This window comes from Garra rufa, chromosome 6 (assembly GCF_049309525.1).
Source record: "Garra rufa chromosome 6, GarRuf1.0, whole genome shotgun sequence".
NCBI classification, from domain to species: Eukaryota; Metazoa; Chordata; class Actinopteri; order Cypriniformes; family Cyprinidae; genus Garra; species Garra rufa.
In genome coordinates this window covers 4572291-4596564 of record NC_133366.1, presented here as the reverse complement: position 1 = coordinate 4596564, position 24274 = coordinate 4572291, and the positions used below count along the sequence as shown (strand labels likewise).

General features: G+C 37.1%; 2 protein-coding genes across 2 annotated transcripts in view; both read left to right on the top strand.

Moving 5' to 3' along the window:
* The first annotated feature begins 275 nt into the window (after nt 1-275).
* On the top strand, nt 276-20584 carry c3a.6 (complement C3a, tandem duplicate 6). Its single transcript, XM_073842264.1, has 41 exons — nt 276-592; nt 1169-1364; nt 1516-1684; nt 1792-1865; nt 2060-2148; nt 2738-2820; nt 4015-4102; nt 4260-4362; nt 4446-4566; nt 4719-4834; nt 4989-5135; nt 5376-5579; nt 5733-5924; nt 6061-6213; nt 6287-6416; nt 6547-6615; nt 6758-6952; nt 7335-7452; nt 7666-7757; nt 7847-7986; nt 8426-8638; nt 10130-10190; nt 10283-10369; nt 10448-10651; nt 10754-10829; nt 13077-13236; nt 13953-14042; nt 14113-14269; nt 15377-15540; nt 15654-15809; nt 15891-15950; nt 16066-16156; nt 17276-17324; nt 17447-17537; nt 17688-17777; nt 18179-18284; nt 18352-18441; nt 18529-18609; nt 18701-18784; nt 19999-20134; nt 20288-20584. The coding sequence occupies exons 1-41, from the start codon at nt 522-524 to the stop codon at nt 20427-20429; spliced, it is 4938 nt and encodes a 1645-aa protein (XP_073698365.1). The 5' UTR covers nt 276-521; the 3' UTR covers nt 20430-20584.
* Nucleotides 20585-23766: 3182 nt separating this feature from the next.
* c3a.4 (complement C3a, tandem duplicate 4) overlaps nt 23767-24274 on the top strand; it is an 18205-nt gene continuing 17697 nt past the window's right edge. The window contains exon 1 of the mRNA XM_073842275.1: nt 23767-23837. Within this exon, the coding sequence (XP_073698376.1) occupies nt 23767-23837 (71 nt within the window). The remainder of the gene's footprint in view (nt 23838-24274) is intronic.

Below are 24274 nucleotides of genomic sequence, written 5' to 3'. Positions count from 1 at the left end.
GTACTTCTTTGAACAGAATCTGTTTTTTTTTTTTAGCGTTTGGATCATTGCTGTAAATGTAAATATCAAAATTAAAACATTCAAATTCTAAAGAAAAAAAAAAAAAAAAACAGAAAAACTTTGCTCAACTGAGACCAACGAAATACAGCAAAGTTTCCTGGCCTGGACTGATCAATAGAAGAGCAGCAGATTTACCAAAGGTTGCATTTGCACAACAGGTTTGTGTAGGTCATTTACGGGAAATCTCACCACAGTGAACTTTACCACAAACAACTCCGTAAGATCCTTTATTTTTTTATCAGTGTAACCCATTAGGTTTACAGCGACTCAAGTTTTTTACAGTTAGACCTATCTAAATAAATGAACACTATTTCCATAGACACGTTATGGAACCTGCTTTGGCTAATCAGTTCTAAAGCACAAATTCAAATGGTAGCCTAAGTTTTGGCAGGCGTGAGATTAGGTAAAAGTGAGTTGGCACAAACAAGATCACAGACACACGAACACGCAGACAGACAAAGATGGATGTGAAGCTGCTGTTTCTGACTGTTGTTCTTCTCTCCTCACCACTGCTCACACTATGTGACCCACTGTGAGTATCAAACACACTGTTTTTATTAATAGTTTAATAACTGAATGTCTAAATGTCTTTATTACAATTTAAGCTTGGGGCTACTAGCTTAGTACTTGTAGGTTCAGTCACACAGATGTCTGTTTTATACACCAAAGACAACAAAGCTAATTTCTGGTGGGGCATGTTGTCACGTGTAATTTATTATTTGTAATTGTAATTAAATCTATCTTTATTAATTTGATTCATTACTATGTATTTTAATGTAATGTAATATATGCAATTCATAATATTTGTTGGCCACAAAAAAAAGTTTATTTTTGTCACTATTAGCATTTCTGCTGTTTCATGAAATTGTGTATGGTTTGCGTAAACACATTCCATTGTGACAACTTACCCCATTTAGTGTGACAGCTCTGTGCGCTTTCATTGGGGCATGTTGTCACAAATAGTCAGCATGTATTTAATGTATCTATTTCATCGTATAATTTGTAGGGTATCCTCTATTTTCCCTGTAAACTGACTTAAATAAACCTACCATGCATACTGGTGTCCAGTACTATCTTTTCAGGATTTACAGGTTTTTGATCTCTTCAGATTTGTTCTGTCAGCTCCTAATTTGCTGAGGGTGGGTTCCTCAGAGAACGTATTTGTGGAGGCTCAGGATTACTCTGGAGACAATCTGAATGTGAAGATCATAGTAAAAAATCACCCAAAGAAGAACTTGGAGATACTGTCTAAATCAGTGACACTCACTGCAGCCAAACATTTCCAGATCCTTACAGATATAAAGGTGACATCACTTTGACATACGTTGTCCTTATGTAAGCATATGCATGCGATTCCTTAGAGGGCAAACTTCATATTTATACAATCTGCAATTATATTTACAGTTTTTTGTTTTTATGCATGTTGTAGATCTTTAACTGTTTGCTGTTGTTCAGATTCCAAGTGATAGGGACTATTTCTCTGATGATCCTTTGGAAAAGCAGTATGTGTATCTACAAGCTCAGTTTCCATCCACCACTCTGGAGAAAGTGGTCATGCTCTCATTCCAGTCTGGATATATATTTGTACAAACAGACAAGCCCATCTACACACCTGCTAGCACAGGCAAGAAATAGCTAAATTGGAGCTTCAACATTAGATGCCTCCTTTGAATGCCATGATGAAAAGCACACATAACAAAGTATTCCATGAATCATTTATATTTTCTGCAGTTCAGTACAGGATCTTCTCGCTGACGTCTGGTCTGAAACCATTTGAACATGCTGGAATATCCGTAGAAATCATGGTACTCTCTCTCTCTCTCTCTCTCTCTCTCTCTCTCTCTCTCTCTCTCTCTCTCTCTCTCTCAAAAAAGAGCACTTTAGCCTTACAAAAAAACAGTTAATTAAATATTTGATAATGATTGGACATATTTCAACAAAATAATTTAAAAGCATATTCTGTAAAATATTAATTAGTAGTTGTTGTTTTTTCTTGAAGGATCCTCAAGGTGTCACAACTATGAGAGAAACCGTATTTCCAGTGCAAGGGATTAGATCAGGAAAATATGCTGTACCTCAGCCTGCCAGGTACGTTCATGTTAAAAGTTCATGTTGGATCATCGCTCAATTTATCTGGGGAGAGCAGAAGCACGTTCATTCGCAGGTTTGTTTTGATGTGTTGGAATCAACTTCCAGAAGAGATCAGATGTGCTAATACATTAGCCACATTTAAATGCAGACTCAAAACTCATCTGTTTAGTTGTGCATTTATTGAATGAGCACTGTGCTACGTACGAACAGACTGCATTATTTTATGTATAATCATTTTACTTTCAAAATCAATTTTTCAAATCATCTTAAATGTTCTTAAATTCTCTGTTTTTATTGTTGTTAGTGTGATAACCATTTCTACCGTTTTTAAATTAATTTTTAAATCAATTTTAAAATCATTTAAAATGTTCTTACAATTTGGTGACCACGGCGTGTGGGTCACGAGTTCTTAAATCTGTTTGTGTGATTATTATTTTAAATGTTTATGACTATGATTTTTATGCTATTGTGATTTTAACTCCTCTTATGTACAGCACTTTGAATTACCATTGTGTATGAAATGTGCTATATAAATAAACTTGCCTTGCCTTGCCTTGCCATGTGATTTATGTTCTTGTATTTGTAGTCCTGGGATCTGGAAGGTGGTCACAAGACTCACAAAAACACCACAAAAGAATTATACTGCTGACTTTGAAGTCAAAGAATATGGTATGAGCTTCATATTTTCAATTGCACTGACCAAAATGATAAAAACCCAACACTTGTGTTTTTGCCCCATTTTTCATGAGCTGAACTCAAAAGTCTAAGACTTTTTCTATGTACACAAAAGGCCTATTTCTATTAAATACACACAACGCCATGCACGCTGTCTGCCATCTGCCCTGTACAGTGAAAACTGTGATTCATCCGTGAACAGAATACCTCTTCAAAGTGCCAGACGCCAACGAATGTGAGTATTTGCCCACTCAAGTCAGTTACGATGATGAACTGCAGTCAGGTCGAGAACGCGATGAGGACAACGAGCATGCAAATGAGCTTCCATGAGATGGTTTCTGACAGAAATTCTTTGGTTATGTGCTGTGTGATAAAATGTCCCAGGCTGTATCCGAAATCGCCCCCTATACCCTCAATCCCTATTCCCTACATTAGTCCACTCATTCAGTTCACTTGAAGATGTGAATTAAAACGAGTGAGTGAATTCGGACACTGAGTGCACCGGAAGGGCTGACACTTTCGCATAGTTTGTCAATTTACAATGAATTTGTACCTGTGTTGTGCGCTGTATTACGCATTGTAAAATGAATGGATGGAAGATTGAGCTGCGGCGCCATCTTTTGGCGAGGTGCGCTAATTCAATCGGCGCTTCACTATCACAGTGCATTATGGATTATCGCTAGTCGTTGAGTGTACATCAGCTGTACACTCGTTTTTGCGGTGCATTGTGAGATTGAATGAGTGCACTCAAGAACGTCCACTATGGTTTCGAACACCACTAAAAATGGCTGTCCCTACAAATAGTGCCCTATTTGAGGGTATAGGGGGCAATTTCAGATACAGCCATGTTTTAGAGTGGCCTTTTATTGTGGCCAGCCTAAGGCACACCTGTGCAATAATCATGCTGTCTAATCAGCATCTTGATATGCCACACCTGTGAGGTGGATGGATTGGAGGAGAAGTGCTCACTAACACAGATTTAGACAGATTTGTGAACAATATTTGACAGAAATAGGCCTTCTGTGTACATAGAAAAAGTCTCAGCTAATGAAAAATGGGGCAAAAACAAAAGTGTTGCATTTATAATTTTGGTCAGTGTAAATACTTCATATTTGCCAGCTGTGCCAAAAATCTAAAACCACTTCTCTCTCTCTCTCTCTCTTTTTTTTTTTTAAATTAATCTAACAGTGCTTCCCACTTACGAAGTCACATTATCACCCAGCCAGTCATTCTTCTGTGTGAAGGATGCTGGTCTGACAGTTAGCATTGAAGCAAGGTACGACAATTATGTTTTGTCACTTGATATTCATCTTGATAACAGTTTAATTTCATGTTATCTTACATTTGATGTGTTCACACCATGAAGCTGTGTAGTTACCAAAGCACTTCTCCTCCTAGTTAATACTGATATGAGATGAAGTCTGGTTTACTAGGTACCTGCATGGAAACAATGTGAACGGACATGCGTTTGTGGTGTTCGGTGTGATGGAAGATGAGAGGAAAACAAGTATTCCTTCTTCTCTTCAAAGAGTTCAGGTGAGCTTCACAGCCGAGCACACACCTGAGCTGACTTGCTTGTAAGCGATTCAGACTGATGTTGGCATTTGCATAAACCACAGATATCAGATGGACAAGGTAATGCCAAGCTAACAAAGGAGACGATACTTCAGACCTTCCCAGACATCAACCAACTGGTTGGACGATCGATTTACATTTCAGTCAGTGTTTTAACAGATACTGGTAAGACATTAGTGCACTCCAGAATGGAAGATTTTCATGCTACTGCTACTATTATTGATTTTACACTGTCTTAACAATGCAGCTCATGCCAAACTACCAAACTAGTATTGTAATTACATGCTAATATTACACATTTTTTCTGTATATTTCAGGCAGTGAAATGGTGGAAGCTCAAAGGAAAGGCATTCAGATTGTGATGTCACCGTACACCATTCACTTCCAAAAAACACCACAATTCTTCAAACCTGGAATGCCCTTCGACGTCTCGGTATAAAACATTTATGTTCTTGGAAAAAATAAAATAAAAAAAACAATCAGTCTATATTTATTAAGCAATTGGTGACAATATTCTAACAGATCTGCTCTTTGTGCCAAGATTCACTCGATATACACTGATACTACTTAAATGTATAATTCCATAGGTTTATATAACAGACCCTGACCAGATGCCTGCTGAAAACGTGGAAGTAGAAGTCAATCCTGGAGGAGTCAGAGGTAAAACAAGAGCAAATGGCATTGCAAAGCTTACCGTCAATTCTCAGGAAGGATCTTCCACACTGGAGATCACTGTAAGACCTGTTATCTCAACTGTCAGATATATTACGCATCATATATTTTATATGTTTTATGCATCAGGCTTACTGAAGAAAAAAAAAAAAAACTCTTTTTAAACCACCATAAGAATTCTTGCCCACCTAAGATGGTTTGAGCTGATTTTCTAGCCTGGTCAAACTGATCTTGACTGTTTCAATCTAATCTTAAACACTGAACAAAACAGACCAACTTAATTCAAATCTATTTACTCCCAGGTACAAACCAAACAACCAAAGTTAGATGATGACCAGCAGGCAGTGAAGAAGATGATGGCTCAGGCCTACAAAACCAAAGGCGGCTCCAACAACTACCTGCATGTTGGCATTGGGGCTGCAGAGTTTCAGATTGGTGATCAAATGAAAGTCAATCTAAACTTGGGACAAAGTCCAGGAGTCAGAGATCAAGATTTCACCTACATGGTGAGTGACATTCCTGTTTCAGCCCAACTATTATTCTTTTACCACTGCCACATGATAGCAATGCTTTTGATCACAAGCAATTTTGATTCTGTCTAAAAAAAAACAGCACTAATGTTAAGAGAAGTTTCTTCTATGTCTTTCTCCCATTTTAAGATCCTGAGCAAAGGTCAGATCATTCACGTAGACAGGTTTAAGCGAAGCGGACAATCTCTAGTGACTCTGTCTCTACCTGTAACCAAAGACATGGTGCCGTCCTTCCGCTTTGTGGCTTATTACCATGTGGGCTCATCTGAGGTGGTGTCTGATTCAGTCTGGGTCGACGTGAAGGACACGTGCATGGGAACGGTGGGTCTATCACGTTATTATTAATCTCTAGTTGTCAAGAATTGAATCATGTTGATACATGACCAGCAGAAATAGATAATAGTATCCAACAGACATATTCAGAGGTGTTCCTCTAAGTGCTTCTTGTGTGCTACAGCTGAAAGTTCAGGTTAAGGAACCTCGACCGATCTATGAGCCAGGAGAAGGATTCAGCTTGCAGATAACTGGAGATCCTGGAGCTAAAGTTGGTCTGGTGGCGGTGGATAAAGCTGTGCATGGTCTGAACCAAAACAGACTAACTCAGACAAAGGTGAAGGACATTCATCAGCACCTCAATACAGTAGCTTGCAAACAGCTTCTAAATGATATCTGTGTTGCTTTAGATCTGGGACATCATAGAGAAGCATGACATTGGCTGTACGGCAGGAGGTGGAAGGGACAGTATGGGGGTTTTCACTGATGCAGGTCTGATGTTTGAGTCCAACACTGCAGGAGGAACCAACACCAGAACAAGTATGTTTTTATTTACTATTAATAAATCAATATTTTCCATTTCCTAGTGTGTAAGAAATTAGGCTGACCATAAATGACTGCATCTAAAGTGGCAAGAAACGTTTTATACTGCTTTTCAAACATCCTGTAGTGCCTGTGTGTCTTGTACCTTTGAAGAGAAGAAGAAGAGCAAGTCTTCAGCGAGTCACAACTATATTGGGTGAGGAGCTTTTCTTTTTTGACAGGCAGTGAAGAAGGAAAGAAAAATATTCAGAGAGGATGAATGAATATCTCCAGTGCTCATTCTGCAGCTGTTCTTCTCTATCTGTCCTGATTGTTCTACACTATCATTGTGTTCTCAGCTGGTCAGTACTCTGGTGATCTGAGAAAGTGCTGTGTGGACGGCATGAGGGATAATAAACTTGACTACACATGTGAACGGAGAGCCAACTACATCGTAGACGGACACAACTGCGTTCAGGCTTTCCTACACTGCTGTCATGAAGTTGAGTCTCGTAGTATGGAGGCTGGAGAGGAAGAGATGATTCTAGCTCGCAGTACGTATCTTAAAATCGTTCAACTGGTTGTCAAACTCATGATCCTAAAACTCTGTTGCCCATTCCCTCATGCTAACAAACCCATTTTCTTGTGTACACTCTTAAAATAAAGGTACTTTAAAAGGTTCTTCACATTGATGCCATAGAAGAACCATTTTTTGTTCCACAAAAAACCATTCAGTCAAAGGTTCTTTGAAGAACTATCTCTTTCTAATCCTAAGAACCTTCTTTTACCACAAAGGGCCTTTTGTGAAACAGAAAGATTCTTGAGATGTTAAAGGTTCTTTATGGAACTATTTAAACAAAAAAGGTTATTGTAAAGCATAATGAAGTCAAATTTAATTCCTACTTTCTCACAGTATTTTTCGGTTAACCCGGACAGGTGAGGATAGCGACTATTATGAGAGTTTTGATGAAATCACGTCACGTACGCAGTTCCCTGAGAGCTGGCTTTGGGCAGAGGAGGTTCTGCCGGTCTGCCCAGAAAAAAATAAGTTATGGTATGAGCCAATCACTAAATTTAGAGCCAATATATTGTTGATGTTATTGTTCTCAACAGTCAAGTAAATGTGCATGAGATTGTATTAAAACACAAATGGTTACAAATAGTGTACATTTCCACTCATATCCAAAGTTGATATATGAGCATCTTTTTAAAATCTTCTTTAGTTGAGTAAATGCTTTTTGTATCATGTTATTTTCTCCTGTCTTAGTGGAACAACATCAATCACAAGAGACAGAATCTACCTGAAAGAATCAATCACTACCTGGCAAATTTTTGCTGTCAGTTTGTCGGAAACTCACGGTATTGATGTTTGTTGATGTACACTTTCATAGAGCACTTTTTCACCTTGTTTTAGGCATGTTAAATTACTGTCTTTTTTCTCTCTAAAGGCATCTGTGTGGCGGATCCATACGAGATGATAGTTTATAAGAGGTTCTTCATTGACCTGAAGGTGCCGTACTCAGCTATTCGCAACGAACAACTACAAATCAGGGCCATCCTTCACAACTACACCAAAAAGAAAATTAGGGTAAACAATCACAGAGTCATTTTTTGCTCAATTATCACCTAATACGGTGTCAGATACCGTATTAATGTCAGGATAAATGTGCCAGTTATCCAAACCTAAGCTGTTTTAAATCATACGCCGTTGAAGGTTACCGGTTTAAAATAAAAATAAAAATACAAATACAAATACGACCTCACATTGTGTCAATCAAATTTACACACTGCCTCTGAAACTTTCATCCATAATCAAAAAAAAAAAAAAAAAAAAAAATCAGGTTTAATTGTCTGCATTTTCACATCCATAGCAAGCATTTTAATAGAAAAGGAAGACGATTACTGGAAGACGGTTATTGGTGTGCAATAACCTTAAGTCAAGCACTTTCACGGATGATCCAGTAGCAAAGTGTACCAAAATGTGAGTTTATTTGAGGTTTTCAGTTGCTTGTTGGTCTCTCCATCAGGCACGGCTTGAGTTCATGGAGACCGAACATATTTGCAGCTCCGCCAGCAAAAAGGGCTCCTACCAAAATGAAGTGGAGGTTGAGTCTATGTCTTCTAGGTCCATCCCGCATGTGATTATTCCCCTGGAGCTGGGCAATCACTGGATTGAGGTGAAGGCAGCAGCGTATGACTCTGTCTACAGTGATGGAGTGAAAAAGATCCTGAAGGTGGTGGTGAGTATAAAGTTCCCCCAGAAATGACTAAACTATTTGGCATTAATGTATCATAAACATTCATAACAACAGCAAACTTCTAATTAATATGAGAAAAAAATTGCTGTATTAAAGCTAGGACAAAACAGCCCCATAAAAAAAAAGAAAAATCAAAAAGAATCGGAATCCATTTTTAAGGTATAGAATGAAAATATGGAATGCTAGGTGTAACCTGCTTAATTTTGTGGCATAAAATGGTTATCTTTTTAATGCATTTTAAACACAGAAAGACAAAAGTCTTCCCAAATGTAGATTTGTCACATTTAATGCATGAAAAATTTTAGGTTGCCTTTTTTAAAGAACTGGCCTGCATAACAGAAAATGCACATTACTGCATACTAATTTCCAAAATATATTTACAAAATTAGGCAGGTCACAGTTTGGCTTTCAAAAATATACATAAAAAAACTTTTTTGGCCCAAAAATGCAGGCCTACTTTTGAGCATCCATTTATGCATCTATTTTCATTTGTCGATGTACGTTTTGTGGTAATGTATGACATATTTGCTTTGTTTTTGATAAACTACTTAAAGGGGTCATATGATGATTTTTCTTTTCCTTTGTCTTTAGACTGTTACAAGCTGTTTGTGTATAAATAAGATCTGTAAAGTTGCAAAGCTTAAAGTCTCAAAACCAAAGAGATATTTATTATAAAAGTTAAGACTCAGCCATGCCTTCCTAAAACAGCTTGTTCAAACACTGCCACACTTGTCCACGTCACGGTGTGGGTAGATTTGCATAACACTGACCATATGTATATGGAAAGAAAGAAGGCGTAACTTTTATCAGCTGTAATATTGTTGCAGCCGCCATGTTGAAGAGACGCAGTGTGTTTCATTGCAAAAGCGAAAGTACTTTGTTTGGCCTTCCAAATGAGGACACAATTAGAAATCAGTGGTTAAATTATATTTACAACACTGTTCTGGAACAGTACAAAGCAAATTTTTGAGCAGGTGATGCAAATTTCGCGGAAAATTGTTTCCTGAAACTTGGAGAGCAGCTTACAATGCCAGCTGTACACAAAGAGTTAAGGCTATAAATTTGGGCAATTCCAACATTGCAAGGAAAGTCTGGCGCGTCTGACTCACAGCCTGTAAGTACATTTTTTATATTTAAAGAATTTACTAATAACTATTCGAATGCAAGTTTTGAGCAGTGTAGAGTAAAACACTTCGCTTTTCATCAACAATGACTTTTGTAAAAATCTCAGCGTTTCAGAAAGGCGGGGCAGAGAGAAGCAACAATAATGTACAGTATGTGGAAAATAATGTTTTTGAACCTCAAACCGCATAAACACCAAAAAAAAAAAATATACCAAATACACAAACTTATGCTCTTTTTGGAAACATCATATGACCCCTTTAAAACTTGACAACCGTTGATTTGCCGTAATTATAAAAGTTAGTTATCATTATATAATTAAAATACACTAATCCAATCTCTTTGTTTCAGTCTGAGGGTGTGCTCACTAAGGTACAGGAGGCAAATGTTGAGCTCAATCCTGCTAAAAAAGGTAATAGTTGTAAATGATAGCGTTTCTCTGACAGAATATAAAAAATAAAAAAAAACAGATACAAACCAAATCAACTTTAACCTGTGCGACAGGGGGAGTACAACAAGTGTCCATCAGTGGTAACAAACCAGATTTTCGAGTTTCCAATACACCCGCTAACACCTTCATCACAGTGACCAGTAAGGAGAAATCACTTTGTTCATTTATTCCTTTTATCCATCCAATTATCCAATCCTGACTGCTGTCTTTTACTTAAGGTCAGGAGTTCAGTAAGTTGATCGAGCAGGCCATCAGTGGAGACTTCTTGGGACGGTTTATTGTTCAGCCTCGTGGTAATGGAGAAGAGAACATGATCTATACGACTCTACCTGTCATTGCTACTCATTATCTGGACAGCACCAATCAGTGGGAGACTGTTGGCATGGAGCGCCGTAACGAAGCTGTCAACCATATCAACACAGGTCAGCTGATCCCTCAGATACACCGTATCCTCTGTTATAATGACTGTTGATGCGACAAGCACTATAATGTCTTATGGTGTTCACTGTATTATTTCTGTCAAGGTTATCAGCGACAGCTCACTTTCCGTAAACCAGACGGGTCCTTTGCTGCCTTGTTGATCTCGCCTAGCAGCACATGGTGAAAGACACTTCTAAAGAGATTCGGTCACATTAGCGAACTCTTGTGGGCAAAAAAGCTCTATAGATCGATTATTAGAGCGATTTTTGTCCAGCTGGCGAACGAGAAAATATACAGCTTTCAAAATTCAACCTGCTTGCAAGAGTTTGAAAATTTAAAGCAGCAAACAACATAACTGTGTGTTTATAATAAGCATAACTTTATTGTCATTACAGTTATTTTTTTAGTTCATCATTCTTGTTGTGAACAGGCCTTTACAGTCTTTATAATAGCACACACTGAATAATGATTGTTATTTTCACAACTCAACTTTCAAAATTGTTTCATGGCTTTTTTTGTTTTCAGCATGAAACAAAGGGTCTGGCTTTCAGTCTCATTCATGTCCAGCTATTTTTAGCTATACAAAACAGCTCATTTTGCTGCTTGATATTGCAAATTGATGTGTCTTACCATATTATTTTAATGTATTCTCTTAATTATGAGGAGACTGGTTTGTAGTGTAAAGAGTTTTAGCGCTTGCTGCATGTTGTTATTCTTCTCATTATTTCCCTACAGCGGATAACGAACCAGAAGTCTCACCCATAGGCTTACTTATGCATAATCTATTGAATGCTTATCCCTTTCCATTCCTGTTAAATATGAAAGGTCTGTACTCTGACTAAGTCAATAGTCAATAGTTCCTGAATGCATGTCAATGGACAAGAGGATTCACAGCTTTCCATTTTGTGAATCGACCATGCTTTCCATTAAACATTAATTTTAGATTTATCCATTTTTGAACTGCAAAAAAAAATTGCTTTATATTTGAAGTCACTTATAATTTTAACACATTTTTGAACCAGTTTACAGTCTGGAGTCAATGCTAGTTGCTGAACTTTCTTAACAGAAATTCAGTAACTTCAAGGCCGTAATGTGATGGTTATCAAGGCACACGTGATCCAAGTTGACTGTTAGCCTTTCTTTAATTGTAAAAAATTCACTATCATAACATTAGCTAGCTAGCCATATTTCTCCTCAAGGACATCTTAATCGTATTCTTGATAATCAGTAACTTGCCTTGTTTATATAACATGAAATCGTGTAATATTTTAAAGCATTTATTATTTTTCACCTCTACAGCTGTGCAATAAAATTCACTTCAAAAATTCACTTTTCATTCATAAAGACATAAAAACAATGATGAAATGAAATGAAAATGACATGAAATTACCCATATAACCAGAAGATGGCAGCAGAGGATCAATCATTGGCTGCAGCTGCCATTTCAACTCCCTAGTTGACATCTTGCTTTTTGATTTATTATAAAATTACTAGATAATAAATTGTAGTACTTTTACCACACTGAAGTATATAGTATATCAAATGCAGAAAGTTATTAAAATAAATACATAAATAAGCTCAGACACAAACAGCCTATAAGGTTGAATTATTTAAATACTTATATATAGTTCACTACAAATTAAATAAGTTAAATGTTAATGGTATAAGAATTAATACTTAATAATAATAATGCACTCAATATGAATTTGAAATATTTTATTAAATAGCCTATATTTAACCAACACAAACTTGTTACTGCTGTAGTTTTGTTACTCTGAATTTAGTCTGAATCATGTACTGTACAGCTTTTTTTTTCTTTTTCTTTTTTTTTTTGACATCAGCTTGTCAGATGTTTTGTCCGGTTATTACTGTCAATCATAGCAATGACTCGTGCATATTAAGCCGATTTACTCTCATTTTTTTTTTTTTTTTACTCGCATTTGTCATTCTCGAAACTGTATACATGGAAGTTTGGTCCTCTTAGACAAATGAAACTTTTGTTCGATTGTGAATGGATTATGTAGAGAAAAATAGCAAAGTACACTCTATTACAGCACAATACAGCTGACCGGAAATGACTTAGCTGGCTTATCTAAAACAAGGAAGTAATCTGTGCATATGGTCAAATAGACCATCTCTGGCTTAGATATGTATAAAGCACAGCTCACACAGATGTCAAAACAAGCAAAACAAGCAACTTTGTGTTTGTCAAATTCGCGTAACTAACTTAAAGCTGTTGTTAAATCTGTGTGGAAATCTTTCGCCCTCACGCAAAGCGCACGAGCGCCTGGATTCCGACTGGATTTGCCCCCAAAAACTTGCTGAATGTGACCTTATCTTGAAAAATATTACTACGGTGTTCATCAACTTAACTGTAATTACACATTGCTTCTTACCTTCTCTTTCCGACTCATCTGTCTGTCAAAGGCTGACAGCATATGTGGCTAAAGTGTTCGCGATAGCCAATGAGCTGACTGTCGTAGAGGAGAATGTGATCTGCAGCGCCCTCAACTGGCTGGCGACAAACAAACAGCTGCCAGACGGCACGTTTAAAGAAGATGCACCTGTTATACATGAAGAGATGCTTGTAAGCCACATTTATGGTGCTACTAATTATAATACTTTAATAAAGAATAATTACTAACATCTTTAGTACTACTACTAATAACCCTGCTGAAAAAAACTCCTGGTTTTAGCTGGTCATAGCTGGTCAGCAGGCTGGTTTTAGAGGGATTTTGGCCACTTTCCCAGCCTGGCCAGGCTGGTCTTAGCTGGTCAGACTGGGAGACCACCAGCTAAAACCAGCCTGACCAGCAGGGAATACATCTTTTACATCTATTGCAAAATTATTTTGAAGTCTTTTAATCAAGCTCTAAATTTGTCAAATAATGCAAACATGTCTAAAATATTATTTAAGAAAAAAGAGTTGGTCATTTTATCCCACAAATTATTATATTAGTTATTGTTTAGGCTAAAATGATATCCACCAGAGAATGCAGAGAATACATTACTTAAAATTGTGATTCGCTGCTGAACATTATTAGTGGACGAATTGAATAAAAGTGTGATCAAATGGCATAACATGCCAATAGTAAAAAATAAATAAATAAATAAATAATAATAATTATGACAATTTATCTAAATAGATAATAAATAATTTTTAGAAACCAGAATACATCAGGGTCAATATGCTGTTAACCGAATCCTGCAGTAGAGTCTTACTAACAATTGTCATTCAGTTGTTCAATATCAAATTTATTGTCATATAGTTGTCTCATTTATTTGGGTACATGTCAATTCCAGGGTAACGTACGCGGAAAAGATGATGATGCCTCTCTGACTGCATTCGTCCTGATTGCCATGCAAGAGGGGAGCCAGATCTGTGCTGGATCTGTAAGTGTGATTTCTAGAAACGGTGATCTGACACGTCATCTTCATCTCACTCAGTCTCTCTCTACATTAGAATCTTCAGAGCAGTATGAAAAGAGCCGTTGATTACCTGCAGCTGAGATTTCACAGTCTGACCAGCTCTTATGCTGTCGCTATGACTTCTTATGCTTTGGCCAATGCTGGAAAACTAAATAAAGACATCTTGATGAGCCATTCCATCCAGAATGAAGGTCAGTCATAGTAGTAAAAATACATAGTAAAAATATCTGATGGACATGCAAAACAACAAACCACAGTTCACATACAGTTGTGTCATTCATGTGGTTGAAATCAGGTGGAACAGATTGCGGTTTGAGTTATAAGGGAAGAAAAGTGAAAAAAATAAATAAATAAATAAACAGAATAAAATTGACTGGACATAGAATAAATAAATAATAAAACTAAAAAAAATAAATAAATAAATGAGCATATATAGTAATATTAAGCAAAAGCTAAGAAAAATGAAAAAAAAAAAAGTAATAGTTATATATATATATATATATATATATATATATATATATGCAGGTGCTGGTCATATAATTAGAATATCTTAAAAAAGTTGATTTATTTCACTAATTCCATTTAAGAAACTTGTATAATGTATACATTCATTCCACACAGACTGATATATTTCAAGTGTTTATTTCTTTTAATTTTGATGGTTATAACTGACAACTAATGAAAACCCCAATTCAGTATCTCAGAAAATATTGTGAAAAGGTTCAGCATTGAAGACACCTGGTGCCACACTCTAATCAGCTAATAAACTCAAAACACCTGCAAAGGCCTAGTTCTGTATAGGCTACACAATCATGGGGAAGACTGCTGATTTGACAGTTGTCCAAAAGACGACCATTGACACCTTGCACAAGGAGGCCAAGACACAAAAGGTCATTGCAAAAGAGGCTGGCTGTTCACAGAGCTCTTTGTCCAAGCACATTAATATACAGGTGAAGGGAAGGAAAAGATGTGGTAGAAAAAAAGTGTACAAGCAATAGGGATAACCGCACCCTGGAGAGAATTGTGAAACAAAACCCATTCAAAAATGTGGGGGAGATTGACAAAGAGTGGACTGCAGCTGGAGTCAGTGCTTCAAGAACCACTACGCAAGACGTATGCAAGACATGGGTTTCAGCTGTCGCATTCCTTGTGTAAAGCCACTCTTGAATAACAATTATTAACAGTTAAAGTTAACTAAACATAAGGTAAAATTAAAAATCTAAATAAATGTAATAAATACAGTAGTGACAACAAAATGACAATAAATCTGTACCCATGTCATCTTTTTTCATAAACAGCAGGCACGTTCTGGAGGGTTCCTGGGGTACATCATCACTCTCTAGAGGCCACAGGTTATGCGCTTCTTGCTCTGGTGAAAGTCAAAGATTTCCAGAGCGCCGGAGCGGCGGTGCGCTGGCTGAGAGCACAGAAAACAACATACGGAGACCATGGAAGCACACAGGTGAAGATTACTCACTTTTTAATTGCTTTGGAAATGAATCACTGTCCAGACTGATGATGGTCTTGATGCATTCACTTAGTCTCAAATTAATCAAGATTGTCTGTTGTTTCTAGGCGAACATCATCGTTTTCCAGGCCATAGCTGAATATCGCATGGAAGCGAAGAAGCAGGACATGAATCTGAATGTTGAACTCTCTGTGGAAGGAAGAAAAACTCACAACAGATGGACTTTCACTAGTTCCAACAGTCATGTGACGCGTTCAGACAAGGTGAAGGAGCGAACGAACACATGTGCACGTTAAATGTGCATTTATTGTGCATTTCACATCATGTCAAATGTTTCAAATCAGGTCAAACTGACACAGAAATTCAACGTCACTGCTCGTGGGAATGGACTGGCCACTCTTTCAGTGAGAACTCATGAACACTCACCACTTCAGAGTTACAAACATCATTTGAAATGTACTTTTTATGATTGAATGAGTAAATGTAAGTAAATCTAATTCTATCTATTTGTCCTCTCAGGTATATTCTCTGTATTATGCTGTGCCTGAGGAGAGAGAAAATGACTGTAATGTATTTGATCTCAGTGTGCAAATGAAGAAAGAGCAAGACGGTAAGATTTAGTTTTGGGGCCAGTAAGATTTTGGAAGAGATTAGTAATTTGATTCATCAAGGATGGATTAAATTGATCAAAAGTGACTGTAAAGACATTTATAACGTGCAACAATGCTGTTCTTTAAAACTTTCTATTTATGAAAAAAACCTGAAAAGAAAAATGTAAGGTTGATAATAATCAGAAATGATTATTGAGCAGTAAATCAGCATATTAGAATGATTTCTGAAGGATTATGTGACACTAAAGGCTCAAAAAATGCTTTTCTTGCTTAGATTCTTTTTCTTACCTCATTTTGACTTGTATTTTCTGAAAACAAGACAATAATTGCAGTAATAAATTGCAGTTTATACAGTTATCTTCAACTCTAATAATAGTACACATTATTGCAGATTTTACAGTATTTTTGATCAAATAAATGCATCCTTGGTGAGCGGAAAATTCTTCTTTCAATAACATGACAGAATCTTAGCAACCTCAAACTTTTTCTTCAGTATAAATGTCTATAAGAGCCAACATTATTAATAATGATAAAAAAGAATATGTTCACCCAGAAATGAAAATGACTCCATAATTTACTCTCGCTCGAGACATCCTATAGGTGTATATGACTTTCTTCTTTCAGACAAATGCAATCTGAGTTATATTAAAAATGTCCTGGCTTTTCCAAGCTTTATAATGGCAGTTGAGATTCAATAGTCCAATAGAAGTCCAATGAAGTGCATCCATCCATCATAAAAAGTATTTCACATGCCTCCAGAGGGTTAATAAAGGCATTCTGAAGTAAATCAAAACGTTATTGTAAAAAAAAATCCAAATTTAAAACTTTATAAACCGTAATATCTAGCTTTCACTAACTGTTGCGTGTTTACGAAAGAGTGACGTTCCAGCGGATGACAGAGAATGTAGCATTAGTTCCGGTGAAAATATGTGGAGCACTTTTTATGATGAATGGATGCACTTTACTGGACTTCAAAATCTCAACTGACAAAAAACAAAAAACAAAAAAAACAAAACTGACATTACACCTAGGATGGCTTGAGGGTGAGAAAATCATGGGGTCATTTTCATTTTTGGCTGGACTATCCCTTTAACATTGTTATATCTTTATGCATGCAGTGTCATATCCAGGCGCCATTGAAAGTTACCTGCTCACAATTGAAACCTAGTGAGTGTAAAACTAATTTCAGTTTCATTCATCCGAATGTCAGCTATTTGCATTTTCAGCTGAATGTCAGAATGTATTAAATCATGCAGAATCTTATATGTTGTTTTAATCCATCTGTGCAGTTTCAAGAGCTCAGAGAGAGATGCTGCCATGACTGTTGTGGATATTGGTCTGCTGACAGGCTTTAAGGTGGATGAAAATGATCTTTCAAAGGTAAAAATGCTCAGTGATTGTAAAAAGTTGACAACACACACAACACCTGAAAATGAAAGTAAAATTCCAAAACCTTTTTATATTGTAGATTATTCTCAATTTTGACTAGTATGGATTTTGTATTTTGATGGTCTGATTTATTTCCATCAGTTATCTAAAGGGAAAGAAAAGTACATCGAGAGATTTGAGATGCACATGGAGCCTTCTGAGCGTGGATCACTAGTCATCTTCTTGAATAAGGTACACTGGTTCACTGTTTAGTGCACCATTCATGTAGCTGCAAATAGCCAATGTTTGATCACCAAACCTTTAAGAAATTCATAAAACCAAACCAAAGGAATTTTTTTTGAAATTGTTATCTATATGAACACAGCCAGGGTTCAATGTATATGTACTGCACATGTATCAGTTATAACATAACAAGATGACAACAACATTCTTTAACTGAACTAGAATAAAAATTATCAAAAGCTATTATTTTGTGTTAAAATACGTGTAAGTTTTGTAACCATGAAAGCAGTTTGTTTCGGTTTCTTTACACAATTGTTTCTCAAAGTGCTCAGAGGTATAAACCACTTAACTTTCAATGAACCTACAATGTTCAATGTAAGTTCGTAATAGCTGTGCATGTGTCTCTTAAGGTGTCCAATAAAGAGAGAGAAAGGATTGCATTCAGAATGCACAAGATCAATGAAGTGGGAATGCTGCAGCCTGGCGGAGTCACTGTGTATGAGTACAACGCTCCAGGTGTGTGATGGTTCTAAAATAAAACAAGATGTGTACTTAGTCTTCACTAATGTGTGTGTTTTCACAGATGAAAGGTGTGTAAAGTTTTACCATCCTTACAAGAAAGATGGAGCGCTGAACAGACTCTGCCATGAGGACCTGTGCCAGTGTGCTGAGGGTATGTACACCTATAAACTGAAGTTTTCAACACTGGTAATAATCAGAAACAGTTATTTTTCTGTGACGTGTGTGTATGTATTTGCAGAGAACTGCAGTCTCCAAAAGAAGCATCACATTAAGGAGTCTCAGCGTGCCTATAAGGCCTGTGCGCCTGGAGTTGAGTACGGTAAACACACCGCTGTCTACTCATGAAAATGTGTGTGTCTGTGTGAACTGTTAAAGCTGCAATTTATATGCTGTAAGTCATTTCTTTGTAGTTTATAAGACCAGAGTGGTGGGAATAGAGCTTTCACTGCAAGCAGACATCTACAACATGACTATAGAACAAGTGCTGAAAGAAGGTAAGATGCTGCCAGTAGTTATGTATTTTCAAATGTGTGTGGTCGGTAAAAAATACAGAAATAGTATTACAGTTTAAAATAACTGTTTTCTATGTGAATATATTGTAAAATGTAATTTATTACTGTGATCAAAGCTGGATTTTCAGCATCATCACTCCAGTCTTGAGAAATCAGAAATCAGTCTAACAAGCTGATTTGCTGCTCAACATTCTTCAAAAAGCATTATTATCAATGTTAAAAAAGGTGCTGCCAAATATTTTGCAGAAACCTTGATTCATTTCATTTTTTCTGGATTTGCAGATATTTGAATCAGTCACATTTCAAATGTCTTTACTGTGACGTTTGATCAATTTTAATGCATTCTTGATTAAAAGTAGAATTTCTTTCAACAAGAAAAATATCTTACTAACCCCAAACCTTTGAACAGTAGTGTATGTCGGTTCTGAAAGTATGAGTATGTCAATATGAGGAATGAATAAACATGAATTTGAAGGTTTAAGTGAATCATTTTGTTTCTACACTTTAAAATTATTTATCTGTTTTTGTTGGTAATTTTTCAACTTAGCATGATTTTATGTTCATAGTTACAGAATGGAATGCAAAATGGGTTGGGAGGTACTGTGTTTTTACGAAAAAAAAGACACAGGCACACACACACATATATAATCTGATCTCCCCTAGAGGACACTCTCCCATACTGTACCTTTGCCATTCGTTCTAAATGCCATTTCCCAGATTTCCTGTCAGGAGGACTGCACACTCACACACACACACACACACACACACACACACACACACACACACACACACGTACACACACACACACACACACACACACACACACACACACACACACACACGCACACACGTACACACACACACACACACACACACACACACACACACACACACACACACACACACACACACACACACACATATATATATTGCTGAGTATTGATTGTTTTAGCTATTTGTAGTTCTTGTGTTTGTGTTATGTTTTTCTTTTTTCCTTTCAAGGACTGTTTCCTTGTTTTATGTTTGTTCACTGCCTGCCATGACAATTGCCTGTTGTTTGGATTATTCTTTTGTCTTGCATGTCGAACCTGTCTGTCTGACTACATTTATTTATTTATTTATTTATTTATTATTTATTTGTTTTAAATTAAACCTGTCAAATGCAGTCACCTGATTACAAACGGTATGGTTTTCAGGCACTGAAGCAGATGTGGAAGGGCAGATGAGGTCTTTCTTGGCTCATCCTAATTGTAGAGAGTTTCTGGATTTCCAAGAAGGCAAAACTTACCTGATCATGGGACAAACCACATCACTTCCAAGCATTGGTGGAAGGTAGGAGCTTTATGAACAACATGAGAGAAATTTCCCATTTACATACAAATTAAGTTCCAGTCCTCTCCAAAGCAACATATGTTCACATGACCTTTGAACTCACAGATACACACAGTATGGATGATCTTCATGTGTTAATGTGGATTTTTTTAGACTGCGGTACAACCTGGGTGAGGAGACTTGGATCGAATACTGGCCGACACAAGAGGATGCCCAAACCGAAAGATACAAAGACAAGCACGTTGGCATCATGGCACTAGCCGACCAGCTCTTCAACTTTGGATGCACAACTTAGTGATCCTCACAAGCTGTGATGGCCCAAAAAGACTGTAACTCAATCCAAAAAAATAGCTTGATTGTACTTTTCTGGTAACCCTAAAGGCCTGTTCGTACCAGGGTTGATAATTACAGCGACAACAATAAAGATACTCCAGTGAATGTTTAATCAAAGTGGGTTTATTATTTACTGAAGTCTTCCCAGCAGGCACCAACATTAATATGTCGGACAGACGTTGTATTTTGATTGAGAATGGAAATCATGTTGATGTCAATTTGTTGAAGTTCAATTTGATGCCGGTCTGACGTTGACTTTGTTGGATTTTTGTTACACAACCTAAAAATGATAAATATTAACATCAGTTGACGTCGGTGTTGGACATCAATTTACCGTTCACATTAGATGTTGCATTTACACTGAATTTTGGTCACCCGATGTCACAACCAAAATTTAACCAAATGTTAGCATTGGCTACAAAATCCTCATTGCTGAGTAGATTACTTACAAATAGTAGTCAGGTACTAATTGCAAATTAGAAAATTACAAAAACTGTAACTAACATAACCTGGATTACACATACAGTGAGGAAAAAAATGATCCCCTGCTGATTTTGTACATTTGCCCACTGACAAAAAACTTATCACACTATAAGTTAAATAGTAAGTTTATTTGAACAGTGAGAGACAGAATAACAACAAAAAAATCCAGAAAAAACACATTTGAAAAAGTTATAAATTGATTTGTATTTTAATGAGTGAAATAATAATCACAGAGGTCAGACTTTTCTTGTAGTTGGCCACCAGGTTTACACACATCTCAGGAGGGATTCCGTCCCACTCCTCTTTACAGATCCTCTCCTAGTCATTAAGGTTTTGAGGCTTATGTTTAGTAACGCAAATCTTCAGCTCCTTCTGCAGATTTTCTATGGGATTAAGGTCTGGAGACTAACTAGGCCACTCCAGGACCTTCATATGCTTCTTCTTAAGCCACTCCTTTGTTGCCTTGGCCATGTGTTTTGGGTCATTGTCATGCTGGAATACCCATCCATGACCCATTTTCAATTTCCTGGCTGGCTTTAATGTCCTGGCCCTGATGGTACGTGGTCATGTACATTGTCCTTTTGATCCGGTGCGGTTGCCCTGTCCCCTTAGCAGAAAAACACCCCCAAAGCATAATGTTTCCACCTCCATGTTTGAAGGTGGGGATGGAGTTCTTGGGGTCATAGGCAGCACTCCTCGTCCTCCAAACACGGCGAGTTGAGTTGATGTCAAAGAGCTCGATATTGGTCTCATCTGACCACAACATTTTCACCCAGTTCTCCTCTGAATCATTCAAATGTTCATTGGCAAACTTCAGACAGGCCTGACGGCCATTGGCGCTACAGGAGCCTGATGAGTTCTCTACAATCGGACATTGGAACAAACTGCTGGTTTCGTCTGGCCAGAGGAGAACTGGTCCCCCGACTGAGCCTGGTTTCTCCCAAGGTTTTTTTCTCCATTTCTGTCACCTGTGGAGTTTTGGTTCCTTGCCGCTGTCGCCTCTGGCTTGCTTAGTTGGGGACATTTTCCAGCGATATCGTATACTATTTGAACTGAACTGGATGATGATATCACTGAATTCATTGATGAACTGCCTTTAACTGAAAATTTATTATTTACAATAATGCGTTACTTACACACTATTGTTCTGTTTAAATACTGTGCAGTTGCTTTGACACAATCTGTATTGTTAAAACGCTATATAAATAAAGGTGACTTGACTTGACTTGACATGTGATTTCTTGAGCAGGGGACGTTACGGGTGCTAAAGGATTTTAGTCCTTCACGATGGAGTGTTACCAATTGTTTTCTTGGTGAGTATGGTCCCAGCTGCCTTGAGATCATTGTCAAGATCCTCCCGTGTAGTTCTGGGCTGATTCCTCACCGTTCTCATTATCATTGAAACTCCACAAGGGGAGATCTTGCATGGAGCCCCAGACTGAAGGAGATTGACAGTTATTTTGTGTGTCTTCCATTTGAGAATAATCACACCAGCTGTTGTCACCTTCTCACCAAGCTGCTTGGCGATGGTCTTGTAGCCCATTCCAGCCTTGTGTAGGTCTACAATCTTGTTTGTGAAATCCTTGGGCAGCTCTTTGGTTTTTGCCATGGTGGAGAGTTTGGAATCTGGTTGATTGATCGCTTCTGTTGACAGGTGTCTTTTATACAGGTAACAAACTGAAATTAGGAGCACTCCCTTTAAGAGAGAACTTCTAATCTCATTTTGTGACCTTTATAAAAGACATAGGAGCCAGAAATCTTGCTGATTGATAGAGGTTCAAATACTTATTACACTCATTAAAATGCTCTCTCATGGTAAAATGAATCTTACAAATGAAACGTACAAAATCAGCAGATTACTGATGATGATGCCCTCCGTAATCCAAAATATGTATAAATAATGTGATTTTTTTTTTTTTTTTTTTTATAATGTAAGTCGTCCATGGGTTTTCTACTACATATTACACAAAGAGACATCTTTGAGGTTATATTAAGCCATACAAGTCTTAATACCCGGGTTTCCCTTTAATACTTACTTGAGAGTATGCTCATTGAATTAGCAAGGAATAATGTCTTTGTACTGTAATCTGACATAAAAAAAAAATACTGCTAGAGTAAATACGCATTTGTGTAACTATTTTTGACGTCTATTTGCACTTTTCAGTTAATTCAGCTCAACTTTGAATGTGTTAAGATGGTTTGTTTCATCATTGCAAAACACCACATTGTTGGTCTACATGTATGCAGAATGTACCGGCTCAGTGGATAATTGTGAAAGACAGAATGACTGCATCAACGTCTGAACTTTCAATGCCTTAAAAGGGAAGATAATGCGAGATCAGGCTGCTTTGCATTAATTATAGGCTAATCATTGCTGTAGATCAGGCCGCTGACTTGTCGATTGAGAAATTGTGGTTTTTAACTTCAGGTTTACTATGAGTTTGCATATGGCGACAGAAAACGACAAATTCTAAACCTGAGTGTTGGATGGACATCAATGGCCGCAAACTTTCTTTTCACAATAAAAACAGTTATTACCTGATTAATTTATTTAGTAGCACAGGATTCTATTCCAGTATGATGCTGATGTGATGCTCTGAACCAGAGAGAGAGAAGAGAAAGAGAAGATGTCACAACTTTATCGCACAGGATAGGCCTCTGCTGAATCATAGCACAGGTTCCTCCACCCGTCTTACCCAATAACTGACAGAGAGGAGGAGGAGGAGGAGGATGGTGTTTTTACAGAGGGAGGGTGAATATATTGTGAATTAGCGTCTGATAGTTCATACAGACACAGTCAGGGACAGACAGGCATGATGCGTGTGGACTCGTTGTGGCTGGCGGCTGTTGTCGTCTCATTACCCGTCCTCTCCCTCTGCGACCCCCTGTGAGTATCACAACACACTACACACTAGGTCCCTCCTTCTTTTAAACACCTTTGATCTAAAGGCTTGGAATTCGGTTTGTATTCAAATGTGACCCTGGACCACAAAACCTTAAGAGATAATTTTCTTAAATTAATACAAATGACAATATTTGGCCAAGATACAACTATTTGAAAATCTGGAATTTGAGGCTGCAAAAAAATCTAAATATTGAGAAAATTGCCATTAAAAGTTGTCTAAATGAAGTTTTTAGCAATGCTTATTACTAATTGAAAATTACGTTTTGATATATTTACGGTAGGAAAATTACTAAATGTCTTCATGACATTTACTTAATATTCTAATGATTTTTGACATCTATAATTTTGACCCATACAATATATTGGCTATTGCTATATGCCCGTGCTACTTATGACTGATTTTGTGGTCCAGGGTCACT